At 59.7% G+C, this 13,674-nt stretch overlaps 1 protein-coding gene across 1 annotated transcript in view; it reads right to left on the bottom strand.

Annotated features, from left to right (window-relative positions):
• Nucleotides 1-13,674, bottom strand: part of MYO18B (myosin XVIIIB) — a 234,299-nt gene that overhangs the window by 27,972 nt on the left and 192,653 nt on the right. The window contains exon 40 of the mRNA XM_055147110.1: nucleotides 8,029-8,159. Coding sequence (XP_055003085.1) covers nucleotides 8,029-8,159 — 131 coding nt within the window. The remainder of the gene's footprint in view (nucleotides 1-8,028; nucleotides 8,160-13,674) is intronic.

Raw genomic sequence — 13,674 nt, 5'->3', positions numbered from 1 at the left:
AAACGAACAAAGAGGGGTAAGACCACTCCTCCAGGGGATTAACAAAATCTCATCTAAGGAGATTACTCCAGATCACTAGGAGATCCGCTCAAAGGCGGGATCCCATCCAGGGTGTGTCACTTTCTTCTTTCCTCAGCTAGTAATATACTTAAATAGTTATAGTAAATTTACTTCTAATATTTCTAGCAATGTCATTCTGTATGAGCACAGTAAGAGATATATCAGACTTAAAAGTTTGGTTCTTCCTGAGGACATTCACTATATATTCCAGACAACAGTCCTCAGGCCAGGTTAGTCTTCCTAACCCCAGCAGGGTCCTAGTCTCGTCATTTACTTTTGGATCATGACAGCATTTGTCTATGACCATGCTCTCAACTTATAGTTGAGTACTGTGGTGCTTTAGCATGGTCCATTTCAATGCCAGGGTAGCTCACAGCTTGCCCTGGGTCCATTCCGTCCCTTGTCAGGACACTGCTTTGGGGGTGCTAGGAACTAAGGGTGACTGAGTCGAGAAAGCAGATGCCCAGGAGTAAATATTATTAGAGTCGATCAACTCCCAAGTTACAAAGCATAATATTAACTGTCTTCCTGTGTCCATACAGAAAGGGCATTGCTTTAAGGTAAACTAAGTTCCCTGAGGCAAGGCTGAAAGGACAAACCCAATGTGATCCTACAGTCACCCATCTTTGAATGTCACGCTCCTAAGGGCTTTGAGCTCGGGCTCTGATCCCGAGTGGAACTGTCCGCTGTGGATGACCAACTCCCACGTACCCATACCACCTGGATACAGGCTCCTTCCCGCCATTTTCGGTGGGTATCTGGATAGTTCTTTCCTTGAAACCTGGCTGCCTCCTCCTCCTCAGAAAGCACTGGGGCTCTTGGACCTCAAGGACCGGCCACCTTCCAGGTTCTACAAACACCTCTCTGTCCCCAGCACAATGGGAAGAACCCCCAACACCACCCCCACCCCCCACTGCCACCACCACGGCGGGGAGGGGGGTGGGAGGGCAGGACATGCCTTATTTCTATGTCCTTAGCCTCAGAGCTCAGGGCAGACCAGGACTCTAACTATGTTTGGTGAGTCCAGTAGAAAAGAGGTCGGCAAATTTGAGCCAGGGGACACATTCAGACGAATCCATCTGCTTTCTGTAAGAGCTTTACTGGAATCGGGCCATATGTGCTCATTTCCATATTGTCCACGGATGCTTCTGTTCTACGGCACAGCTGGTGTCGGGGACCCCAATGGCCTGGAAGTGCTAGAGTACCTGCCAGGCAGCCTTCGGAAGAGAATTATGCGCAGGAGAGACCATTGTTAATAACACCGTAAGCCACGGAATCTCAATTAAAAGTGAAAATAAATAAATAAATAAATGTGGGGGCTGGAGTGATAGCACTGCGGGTAGGGCGTTTGCCTTGCACGCGGCCGACCCAGGTTCGATTCCCAGCATCCCATAGGGTCCCCTGAGCACCGCCAGGAGTAATTCCCAAGTGCCTGAGCCAGGAGTAAGCCCTGTGCATCGCCGGGTGTGACCCAAAAAGAAAAAAATAATAATAAATAAATAAAGGTGCTATTTCCTAGGGGCTGGAGAGATGGTACAGCAGGGTGGGGTGTTGGCCTTGGCCAAGGCCGATCCCGGTTCAATCCCTGGCACCACGTGCCAAGCCCTGAGCACCGCCAGGTGTGGCCCCCAAACAAAAATGAAGTGAAGAGTGGTTTCCTGACTTCTCCGGGAGATGAGACGCCCCCTTTCTGGGAGAGGTGGAACGGTGACCACGAGCGAGCGGGTCCTGCCCTGGTCCCCAAGCCCAGGAGGCTGCTGGTGCGCCCTCCGGTGGAGAGCAGGCGGGCAGGAGCCTCCGGGCAGTGTCCCTGCAGTGTCCCTGGCTTCACCGCGTCCCTCTAAGACGTGTCCTCACCGGGGGTGGTCCCGGTGGCCCCGCCAGGCCTCTGACTATGACAGTGGCTCATCTCAGGGCCGATCCGCAGCCTTGAGGGAAGAGGTGGGGTTCCTGGGTCAATACTTTACACGGCTTGGGCTGGAGAGATAGTGCAGAGGCGGGGAGGTGCTTGCTCGCATATGGCCCGCCCCGTTCGACCCTGACTCTGCAGAGGGGTGCCCGAGCCCTGCCAGGAGCGAGCCCTGAGCACAGAGCCAGGAGTGAGCCCTGCGCACCCCTGAATATGGCCCCAACATAAAGCAAACAAACAAATAAAATATTCTAGCGTGACAAATGGTCAGGCAGCCAGGAGGACGCAGGGTGATTCCACCACCAGCTCTTCCTTCGGGGAGGGAGGGGACGTGCATCTCCCAGGTGGTGCTCGGGGGGCTGGGGGGAGCCGCTGGAAATTCTCAGGCAGTTGGGCCGGAGGGTGACAGTCAGGGCCCGAAGGATGCTGGCCTGGGTCTCTGCAGTGCCAGGGCTCCCCCAGCCCACCTTGGCAGTGCTCAAGAGTTGCTAGGAGCACACCAGGCAGTGCTCGAGGACCCCAGGGCTGTTCATGGCGGACCCTGTGATGGCAGGGATCGAACCCAGCCTGGCCGCCTATACTATCTGCAGCCTATCTCCAAGGCCTTTTTCAAAAAATATTTTCTTTTATTTAGCTAAAGAGCCCTGATTTACAAAGTTATGAAGAGCTGCGTTTTAAGCAACTGATATTTTAACACCCACCCAACATCAGAGTCCACTTCCCCCCCACCAGCGTTCCCATATCCCGTTCCCCCCCCTCTATCTCCCTCCACCTCCCCCGCCTGCCACCCGGACAGGCGGTCAGGTGACCCAGGGGTCAGGGGTCACCCATGACAGCCCCTCCAAGCCCCCTGCCCTGGCACACAGGGATCTGTGGGGCTTCCTGTCAGAGGACCCTGCCCGGCCCCCCTCTCTGCATGAGTAATGAGCGTGCCCCAGACCCCCGGAGAGTCAGTCGGCAGCGTCTCCCCATTAATCTAGGATGGCTGGCGGGGCCCGGTGCCCACGCCGGGCCGGCCGGCCGCAGGGAAGGCGCGTGGAGCCGAAGCCACCCCGGTTTTCTGAGCACGTAGATGTGCCTCCAGCTGGGAAGGCCCGTTACACTCGGATCTAATTCCCAACACGGGCTGACGTGACTTTTCATAATTTGAACAAGCCTCTCCAAGAACCTCACCTCCAGCAGAAAAGCCCCGCTGCCCCCCTTCTCTCTCGCTCCTTCTCCCTCTCTCTCTCTCTCTCTCTCTGGTGGGGCTGAATCCTAATTGAGACATCAAATTTGGAGAAAATGCTCAGACCAGCCCCTCGGGCTCCTCCGACCCTCTTATCCCTGGGTGATGAGGTCATTAGAAGGGGAGCAGTGCAGGGAGGGGGAGTGAAGAGCAAGACTGGCGGCCTGACTGAAGCCCCGGCCACCTGCCTGGGTGCATCACTCCTTTTTTGGGTTTTTTTTTTTTTTGGCTTTTTGGATCACACCCAGCAATGCTCAGAGGTTACTCCTGGCTCTTGCACTCAGAAATTACTCCTGGCGGTGCTCGGGGGCCCATATGGGATGCTGGGAATCGAACCCGGGTCAGCCGTGTGCAAGGCAAATGCCCTTCCCACTGTGCTATCGCTCCAGCCCCGGAGTGCATCATTTCTTAACGATGCCTGGATGACCTGCGTGACATCCTGGGCACGTGGTTTGGGCGGTGCCATGTTTCTATGAGTATTTTTTGTGTGTGTGTTTTATTTTTCTTTTCGGGTCACACCTGGCGATGCTCTGGGGTTACTCCTAGCTCTGTGCTCAGGACTTACTCCTGGCAGTGCCTGGGATCCCGGGGATCAAACTTGGGTCGGCCACAGGCAAGGGAAGCGCCCTCTGTGCCCACCATGTTTTCTGGAGGAGGTGGCTATTCGCCCGGGAGTCCTCCTCGCCAGACCCACCAGACCCACCAGTGGAGTCGGGCTGCTGGCGCTGGTATCGCACAGCCCAGGGGCAGGCAGCTGGTTGAGACTTCCTGAGCGAGCCACAGGAAAGGCTTCCTTGGCGCCCGCAGTCAGGGGGTGGCTTGGCCAGGAGGGGCCCGAGGGCGCAGCGGCCGGGATGCTGACCGGCTGGGTCTTCATTCTGAATCGTTTCTGCACGAGGGAATTCCCCCAGCCTTGCATTTCTATTTCAGGGGGCTGGGGGTGGGCGACCTGCACTTTAGGCAGCCGACACAGCCTGCAGTTCTGAGGCACCTGGAGGGATCCGGTTGGGCTTCAGGGGTCATTTCAGAAGGGGCAGAGAGGGGGGTGAGAGGGAAGGAGGAAGGTGGACAGTCGGGGAGGTGTGTGTTGGGGGGGGGGCTTCTCCGACTTTCTCAGCAACACGCCTTCTGCTTCCCCGCACCGCCCCCCCCCCCACAACCCAGTGCCATGCAGGTCATCCAGGCAAGGAGCTGGAGCGATAGCACAGCAGGTAGGCATTTGCCTTGCACGCCACAGGCCCGGGTCTGATTCCCAGCATCCCATATGCCCAGCGCTCCTCACAGCCGTCCTCCCTCCATCCCACTCAGCAGCTTTTGGCTTTGTTTTCGGGCACACCTGGTGGTGCTCAGGGCTGACTCCTGGCTCCGCACTCAGGGATCACACCTGGAAGGGCCAGGGAGACCATAGGTGGTTCAGGGGAACCGAACCTGAGTCGGCCACATGCCAGATAAGTGCCCTACCCACTGTGCTATCTCTCCGGCCCCCCTCCAACTCAGCGCTTGATGCAAGCACCTTCGCCCAGGGCCTGGGGATGGCTCCGTGGCCCAGAGCACCAGCCTTGCAAGCCACGAGTCCTACGGCGCTGCCCACACGCGCCGAGGGTGGGCTGAGTTCAGGGACCTGAGACCGCAACAGAGGGGGCCCAGTCTCTGGTGCCCGGTCAGGTGTCCGAGCACCAGCACTGAAACGGGCCATCCTGGGTCAGCACCGCAACCAAGAGAGTGAGCCCAGCTCCGTCACAAGTACGTGCGGGGGCCCCCAACCATTGAACTTCACGACAGCAGCACAGAGAGGCAAAGGGGCAATGAGGGAGGAAGAAAAGGTGCAAATGTCTTCCTCGCCCGGGGCCCATGCCAGCCTGGCCTGCACTCAGTGGCCACTGGAGTCTAGGGCTGGCTTTGTTCAGTCGCTTTCTCTCCCTCCCTCCTCCTTTCCCCCCCGTGAAAGATGCCATAGGGGTTAATGTGTTCACCGTGCACACAGCCAGCCTTGGCTCAACCCCTGCCACGGCATGCAGTCCCCTGAGTCTCGCCAGGCGTGATCTCCGAGCACAGAACCAGGAGAGAGCCCTGAGCACCACCAGGTGTGGCCCAAAGACCAACGAGAGACAGACATCTCTCCGCGCCTGTCTCTGTCTCCAGATCACCCCAGTCCAGGCGAGGTGCTCACTGGAGTCAGTCACAGAAGGTGGGGCTCCCTGGGGCACGCCGGGGTCATGTTCACTCCATCCACGGACACGCAAGTGTGGCAGAACACCGCACCTGCGGAAACCCCCACGCCCCTCGCTGAGATGAGACAGGGACAAAAAGGAAACGCGTACAGGTGGGCGGATGGCCCCGACAAGACTCACGTGCCTACTCGGTGGCCACGCCCCTTCCACGAGCAAAAACAGCGCGAGGTCTGCAGAGCACAGAGGAGTGAAATGCCCGTTTTATTTTTGCTTCTTCGTTTTTGAGGCTGCTCACCTTTTCTTCCTTTGCATTTTCTTTCTTTTTCTTTCTTTGCTTTTTGGATCACACCCGGCAATGCACAGGGGTTACTCCTGGCTCTGCACTCAGGAATTACCCCTGGCAGTGCTCAGGGGACCATATGGGATGCTGGGAATCGAACCCGGGTCTGCCACACGCAAGGCAAACGCCCTACCCGCTGTGCTATCGCTCCAACCCCTCTCTCTCTCTCTTTTTTTTTTCAGCCTCCATCAGCTGAAGAGATGAAGGTTCAGAAGGGTTCCCTCACTTGCTCCAGGCCTTGCAGGGGGTGACCATGCGTTCCCGAGTGGGCCCTCCCACCCGCACCCATAGACACACGCGTGCTACGAGGTGCGCACACGGGGTGCAGCTTGGCCAGGTACGAGAGGCGTCTTGCCACACCTGGCGCCCGGGGCCTCCCACACTCCCACACCCCTGGAGGACAGATGGGGCCCCTCCCAACTAGTGACGTGAGCTAAGACCAGGGTGGCCACGCGAGATGTGGACCAGGTCCACATCTCCCCCGTGGAAGCCCAACGGGGAGAGAGACCCAAGATCTCTGCCTCAGAGACCACGGAGACGGAGCAGCCGAGCGTGGAGCTGAGAGAAGCCGGTGGCGGGGGTGTGAACACGACCCTGTGTCCCGGACTGGGCGGTGAACAGGAGCTTCCTACCTAGCCTGGAGATGAAGGTCGGGGCCCGAGGGAGGGAGCCAGGAGGAGGCGTGAGCGGGGGTCTCTAAGCAGGGGCTGCAGCGGCATCTGTCACCCCCGAATGCCTCGCCCCGGCCAGTGGCAGCAGGGAAGGGCCCCTGCCCACTCCCCCTCACAGCCTCCGCCCCCCCGCAGCCCCCCCGCCCGGCCTCGCCGCCCTAAGCTCGGACCCTCGGCCTCTTTCCAACTCTGTGCTCTTTACAGCTTCTCTTGATCAGAAAAGCCATCGCTTGCTAGGCAAGAGATAAATGGTTCCGAAGTTTGGCTCATTGGCAAGGCAGGGGGAAAATATATAAATACCAGGCTCCAAAGTCTCTCCTTCCCGTCATGATACATGCAGATGTGTGCGTGTCTCTACTCACAGAGAAGCCAGCACAAGCCTGGAGCGAGCGGGGAGTGCCGGCAGCGGGGGGCCGAGGCTCGCAGATGCCAGGGCTACCGGGGAACACCAGGGAGGAGGGAGGAGGGGAGGGGATGGGGAGCACCCCCCACCCCCCACCCATGTCATCACGCCCCGAGGCAGCACCGGGCCCTGATCTGCTGTGTCACCGTGAGCACTTTGGCAAGAAGCACCCCCCCACCCCGAGTGCATGAGGCTGCTGTTTGTGCAGAGATGGAAGATTCTGCAGATACAGACATCCCGTTTCCCGGCAGGCCCGAGATGGGGTTTCAAGGACCAGCCCCTGGGGGTCTCTGTTCTGCTGAGCAGGCACGGGTCCAGGTGGGGGCGCTGGCACCTGAGGGGCCGTGTCCCAGGGCAGGGCCTTCTCCCCCTGCAAAGTGTGGAGGGTGCAAGCCACCTGCAGAACCCAGCCAGCGGGGGCTGAGTGTGCTGGGTTAGTGGGGGGTGAGGGGGGAACACGCGGGCCCTGTGGGGCGGCAGGCCCCGGGGTCTCTCCTTCCCAGCAGAGCCCAGGGGGCCGCTCCTGCCGCCATCAGCCAGCTGCGCCGGACAGCTGCATGGCTGGGCCTGGGGCAGGGGTGCTGCCGGGGCCGCCCGGGAGCTGGGGGCCAGCGGGGCTGAGGCTGACCGCTCTCGGGGAGGGACACGCCGTGGTCAGGTCCTGATCCCCACAGTGGACGCTGCCACGGTGTCCCAAGCTCCCTCCTCACAGCCCGGCAGGAGGCAGTGTGGGGGTGGGGCACAGGGCACCCCCAGACATCAGCCTGCAGGTCGAAGGGACCGAGTTTCGGGGCACCGAGTGCCCGTACTTTGTCTGTAGGGGCCTGGGACTTAGTCACGGGCACTCGAGGATGCCCCGGGCACCACCAGGGCTGACCCCTGCCCTCCAACGCCACCACCGGGAGTGGCCCCCAAAGCTAAATGAAGCATGGTGGAACCCTGGAACCTTCACGTGGGTGGGCGGGCCGCCCACGGCCTGCCCACTTTACAGACGGGAGAAGAGGCCACTTGCCTGTGACCACAGGCTGGAGTATCTGCCCCCCCCACACACCCTGCACTCCAGAGGGTCTCCCCTAAAGCCTGGAGATGTGGGTCTGGGCAGGGACGCAGCCTGTGCTCCTCACTCGAGCTGGCGACCACCCCTCCTGCCCTCCCGTGCACCTGCTGAGACCGGGGTGGGGCAAGGGGGTCACAGCTCCGGCCACTCACAGGCCCCCAGCCTCGCCGGCCCGGGTGGCCCACTCACCTCTCGGCCTCACTGTCACTGGACGCCACCTCCTCCAGGGCGGCCTGCAGGTCTGCAATGCGCCGGATGGACGTCTCCAGGTCAGCCTGCAGGGTCTGCCTCACCGCCCCCAGCTCCTCCACGTACTTCTCCTGCGGACAGAGGGGACACAACACCCGTGGGTGGGGCTGGAGGAGACCCCGCCCCCTGCAGGTACCGGGCACCCACCTGCCGGGTGAGTTCTGTGCAGTTCCCCCCCACCCCTGCAGAGTGAGGAGTGAGGTGCAGGAGGAGGCCCCTGTGTCCAAGCCTGGTCTGGAGGTGCCGCCCGCTGCGGCGTGGACACTGCGTCCCCTTGGATGAGCCGGACAAAGGGACGAGCCCACGGATGTCCCGGATGTGCCCAGCGCTGCACTCCAGAAGCCAAGGACCCACCCAGCGGGGTGACTCTGGAGAGGGCAGGACGGGCGGGCAGGGGGGCACTGGCTCCCTTTCAGCTCTATCACTTCCTGCCCCCACCCCATGTTCCCACCATGGGGGACCACTGAGGCAGAGAGGGGGGGGGTCACAGATCCCACTGGGTCTAGCCTGAGCTCTGGGAGGGCTGCAGAAGGCTCAGGGGTGCTCTCGGTGCCCCTCTCCTCCCAAGCCTGGCGCTTGGCTCTCAGCCCTCCCCGGCCCCTCCCCCTCCCCCCCCCCCCCCCCGCACAGAGGAGGAGCTGAGTTTGAGGAATGAGGCGGCGTTAGGACCCCGAGTCCACCTGCCCCCCCAACCGCCCACACGCTCCCTGTTGTCTCCCTGACGCTGCCCTAACTGCGTTCTGTCCAGTCTCTGGACACCTACTGCCCCGGCCTGGGGCGGGGGGGATACAGGGGCAGCACCCCGCTTGCAGGGATCCCCTAGCTTCTAGAGAACAGAGCTCAGCGGTGCTGTTAACTCATCCGACAAGCACAGGGCGTCCCATTGAAGGACCCGCCCCAGTGTCCCGCATACCTGGTCTGGGAACTGAGCTCAGAAGCGCGCCTGCTGGACACGATTCCCGGGGACGGGGGCGCTGGAGCAAGGCCGTCGTGTGCCCCCAGGAGCTCAGGGCAGAGCTGCTCAGGACCCCAAGACCCTGAGGGGCACCTGGACCCTTGGCGTGGCTCGGAAAAGCGGGGCATGCGCCTCACTCGGATGCGACCAGGCCGACAGTAGCCATAGAAATTAGGACCGTGGTGCTGGCCTGGGAGGCTCCCGTGAAAGAACACGGGTCAGACGGAAGGACAAGAAACAGGCCAACTTCTGGGGATGCAACCATGCGCACCCACTTGGAGAAACCCGAAGGGTATTTCCGGGGTGGAGGGCAGGGGAGTGATGGAAAGGGTTTTTTGTTGTTGTTTTTTTTTCCCCCCGATAGCACAGCTGGTAGGGCGTTTGCCTTGCACATGGCCAACCCGGGTTTGATTCCTGTCCCCCTCGGACAGCCGGGCAAGCTACCGAGAGTATCTCACTGGCACGGCAGAGTCTGGCAAGCTACCCATGGCGTATTCGATATGCCAAAAACAATAACAACAAATCTCATAATGGAGACATTACTGGTGCCCGCTTGAGCAAATCAATGAACGGCGGGACGACAATGTTATAGTGCAGTGCTAATTTTTTTTCTCTCTTAAGCTGCTGCAATTGCACAAAGTTTATTTATTTGGTGTTCCAGAGCCATGCTCCAGTGGTGCTGGAAGGTGGGGCCACTACTCCCAGGTCTGCACTGGGCAGGGTGAGGAGGGGGTGTGTGGGGTGCCGGGGCTTGAACCCGCGTCTCCTGCAGCGTGCACAGCCCAAAGTCTGCACTCCAGCCCCTTGAGCCATCTCCCCAGCCCCCTGAAGTTTCTGTCTGCTTGTTTGCTCGTTTGTTTTAAGGAAGATGTAAGTCCTAACCGGGCGTGTGGAGGGGTCACAATGACATGGTCCTGTCAAGACGCGCCTCTGCTCCCTGTTGGACCAGCAGCTCTGGGACCCACGAGGGCTCCGAGTCCCTCGGCGAGCCGGTGCTGCTTCTTCCTCTCCCCCGCCGATGAGGAAACTGCGGTCAGCCTCGCCCCTCCGAGCAGAGCGCAGGGGAGCTGAGAGAGAGCCCCGGCCCTCCCGAGGCCCACCCAGCACCAAGTCTGGGGTTCCGTGTGCACAGCCCCAAGGGCCAGCACCCCGGCTAGATGGGAGTCAGGCCATTTACCGCATTCTAAGTCTCTGGCTTCCACTTCCTGGTTTGAGGGGGAGAGTAGGGGTGGGGGTGGGGGAGGCAGGGCTAAGCTGGGGGTGACCGGAGTGGAGCCGCCTGGAGGGGTCGGGGGCTGCTCTCCCAGGACTGGCTGCATATGCCGTTCATGGGAGCTGCCAGGCATGGGCTCCCACCTTGGGGGTGCCCAGGTGAGGGGGGTCCTTGATGGGGCTGTCAGAGGAACCCTGGGCTGGGTGCAGGATGTCGGGGGGAGGAGGCCCAGGACAGCAGCGTGGGGGCTTACGAAGAGACCCAGGGAAAGGCTGGAGGCACACTAACACACACGGTTCTCTGTGGGACCCTGGCCCCAGCGTAGCTCCCCCCGGGAGCCCAGGATGCCCTGGTGCGGGGACTCTCCAGACCCCCAGGTGCCTGAATCCCGTGGCCGTGAGGTGCCACCCGAACCCCCACACCTGTGCACCCTTTTACCTCTGTGAGGATGCAGGGCAGCCAGAGCAAACAAGACCTGGCCAGAGACATGCAGCGTGGAGACCTCGGAGTAGGAGGGACACGGGGCCTGGGGCTCACGGGGGTCGGGGGGAGGTACTGAGATGAGCCACGGGCACAGCCATCCCCTCCCGGACTCCACCTCCGGGGAGCCCCATGGTGGGCGTGGGCAGGGAGCGGGCAGGCTCTGGGTTGCAGCGATGGCTTAATCCAGGACCCGGATTAAGCAGGGGGGTTGAGCAAATGGGGGCCTGGGAGAGGTGCGACCCGTCATATCCTGAAAGTTAAAGCAAAGGTGTCAGGGTTCGAATCCCAGCTCTGCCACTCACGAGCTGAGTGACCTTCAGCAAGTTGCCGAACCTCTCTGACCACCCTGGGGACCACGGGGAGATTGTGCGGGCTCAACGTGCTGGGCAGCTAGGGAGGGCGGGAACCGATGGGGTCACAGCGACCCACGAACTGTCAGAGGCCAAGAGTCACGGGGTGGGCATCTCCAGAGCACCGCAGAGGTGGGCCAAGGTTCTGCAGAGAGGAAGGTGCTGGGGAGGCAAGACGGGGTCACGGGCCTGCAGAGTGGAGACATGGGCGTGAAGCCGGGGCAGCGGGGTACAAAGGGGCCATGCACAGATGATGGGATGGACCCGCCTGCTCTCCAGGGCCCGTCCTCCAGCCCCCAGGGGGCCCACAGGCTCAGTGGCAACACCCCCAGGAGTCCAGTTGGGGAAACTGAGTCGCTGTCATTAGCAACCAGCCAACCTTTTCTTGCTTCAACTCGGAGACCAAATCGGATCTGAGTGCGAGGATGACATCACTAAGCAAGTCGGTCGCTGCTGGGTGCCACATAGGGTGTGGACACAGCAAGGCCCCGGCCAGGAGGGCAGGAGATTGGCAGGTGGGGGCGCACAGGGGAAGAGGAGGGCCTGCTTCTCGGGCCAGGTGTCGAAACTCCTGCCATTCTCCGAGCACCAGTAAGAGGGTCAGATGCAGGAAATCCATTTAAGGGTGGGGGAGGGGGCGGCGAGGGGGGTGCTCTGGATGCAACTGGCGCTGTGTTTTGAGGTGAGGAGTTTCCTTGGTCTTCTCAGTTGTGAGCTCCCTTTGGAAGCGGAAAGCTTGGGGAAGTTGTAGATTGTGTGTGTGTGTGTGTGTGTGTGTGTGTGTGAGTCAGAACAAGATGCATAAAGCAGAAGCCCGTTGGTTAGTCTACCCTAGGCCTGTATGAATCGGTGGTTCCAACAGAACACGGAGCGGACACAGACCACACTCATGAATAGCGTATCCTCCCACACCCTTCACCCAGCAAACACGGACCGAGCACCTGCTGTGTGCCGGGATGTAGTAGGCACAGGCAAAAGAGCTAAGTTTGGGGCCAGGGACAGAGCAGGAAACACTTGCCTTGCACACGGCTGACCCAGCTCCCCCATACAGTCCCCGAGCCCTGCTGGGAGAGATCCCTGAGCACAGCAACACAACAGAATAAACCGACACCATGAACAAACCCAGCCGAGTTCTCCACTCCGCGGAGCTCACATGCTAGCAGGGAACGAAGCTCTGGGTTGCTGGAGCACTTGCAGAGTGTCTGAGGAGACCCAAGCTCAGGGAGGTACAAAGGAGGGGAGGGCGCCTGACTCACTCGCTAATGCACGTAATTTGCACAAGTGCTCGAAGAAAACTATGCACACACACACACACACACACACACACATACACACACACACACGCTCCGTGCACTTGCTGCCAGCTCTACATTCCTTAGGACCAGACGGTCACTCACCCTTTTTAAACCCCTATGCACCTGCCCCTGTGACAGAACAGAACCGTTCTCTGTCCCCGTGGGAGGCAGCTTGTAGGGCAATTAATGGCAGCAGTTTAATCTGTCTCCTCTTGGGGCTGGAGCAATAGTACAGCAGGGAGGGCATTTGCCTTGCATACAGCTGACCCAGGTTTGATCCTCGGCATCCCACATCGTCCCCCGAGCACCACCAGGAGTGATCCCTGAGCTCAGAGCCAGGAGTAACCCTTGAGCATTGCCGGGTGTGATAGAGGGAAAAAAAAACTGCCCTCTCTTGTGATATTCCCTTAGGAGCTAATGTTTAACACCGGGTGATGGTTTTCTCTGCCAGGACACCTCAGTCTCCAGATGTCCCTCTCCCCTGCAAAGGTGCCCGACTCTCTGTCCAGGCCAATTTCTGGGCTCTGACCCCAGATCAGCTTGTCCATTCTACACAGTCCATATTCTAGACCAGGCTCTTTGAAAATGCCCGCAAACTTGATCCATATTTGTCATCTTCTTTTTATTTTTTCCTTTTTATACTAATAAATATTAGGAGGAATGTTCTGAATAGAGCCTGGTGCTCCTGAGAATTTATACACACATGTTGTGTGTATCTTATACACATGCCCACAAACATGTGTGCACCTCCTTGCCCACAGATCCACAATCCGCATGTCCTTCACATATATGCTCAGAATTAGTCACCCGTCCACGTTTCCTGGCACTGCTGTGGGTCTGCAAAGCCTTTCCTCGGTCCCCTTTGTATGAGCCCCAGAGTCAAGGGCTCTCTCTAAACACATTTAATTTCAGAGTCATTTCGGAGTATCAAAAGAGTCGCTGAGTTATTATCTCTGTGCGGGCGAGATAGCCCGTGCCTTTTCTTCTGCCTTTATGCACTTCTCCAGACTTTCCGCAAAGAATATGAATGACTTTACTTATCAGAAAGGCCCACATTTCGGTCTCTGATGCGTCTCTGGTGTGACCCCACGGCCAGCCCCGGCTCCATCAGTTCCTGCCTCTCGGGGCTGCTCATCGGGCCCCCTTTCACATCCCCAGGGCAGCCCGAGCCGCAGCGAGGTCAAGCCACTTGCCCAGGTACGTGTGACCAAAACACAAAGACACGGAGGGGAGTCGGGGCTCCTGAACACAGTCCACAGACCCTCCCTTTGCCTTTCCAAGGGTGTGTGT

The sequence above is a fragment of the Sorex araneus genome, chromosome 9 (genome assembly GCF_027595985.1).
Source record: "Sorex araneus isolate mSorAra2 chromosome 9, mSorAra2.pri, whole genome shotgun sequence".
Classification (NCBI taxonomy): Eukaryota; Metazoa; Chordata; class Mammalia; order Eulipotyphla; family Soricidae; genus Sorex; species Sorex araneus.
Note: the sequence above shows the minus strand (reverse complement) of the source record. Positions and strands in the feature narration are given on the sequence as shown.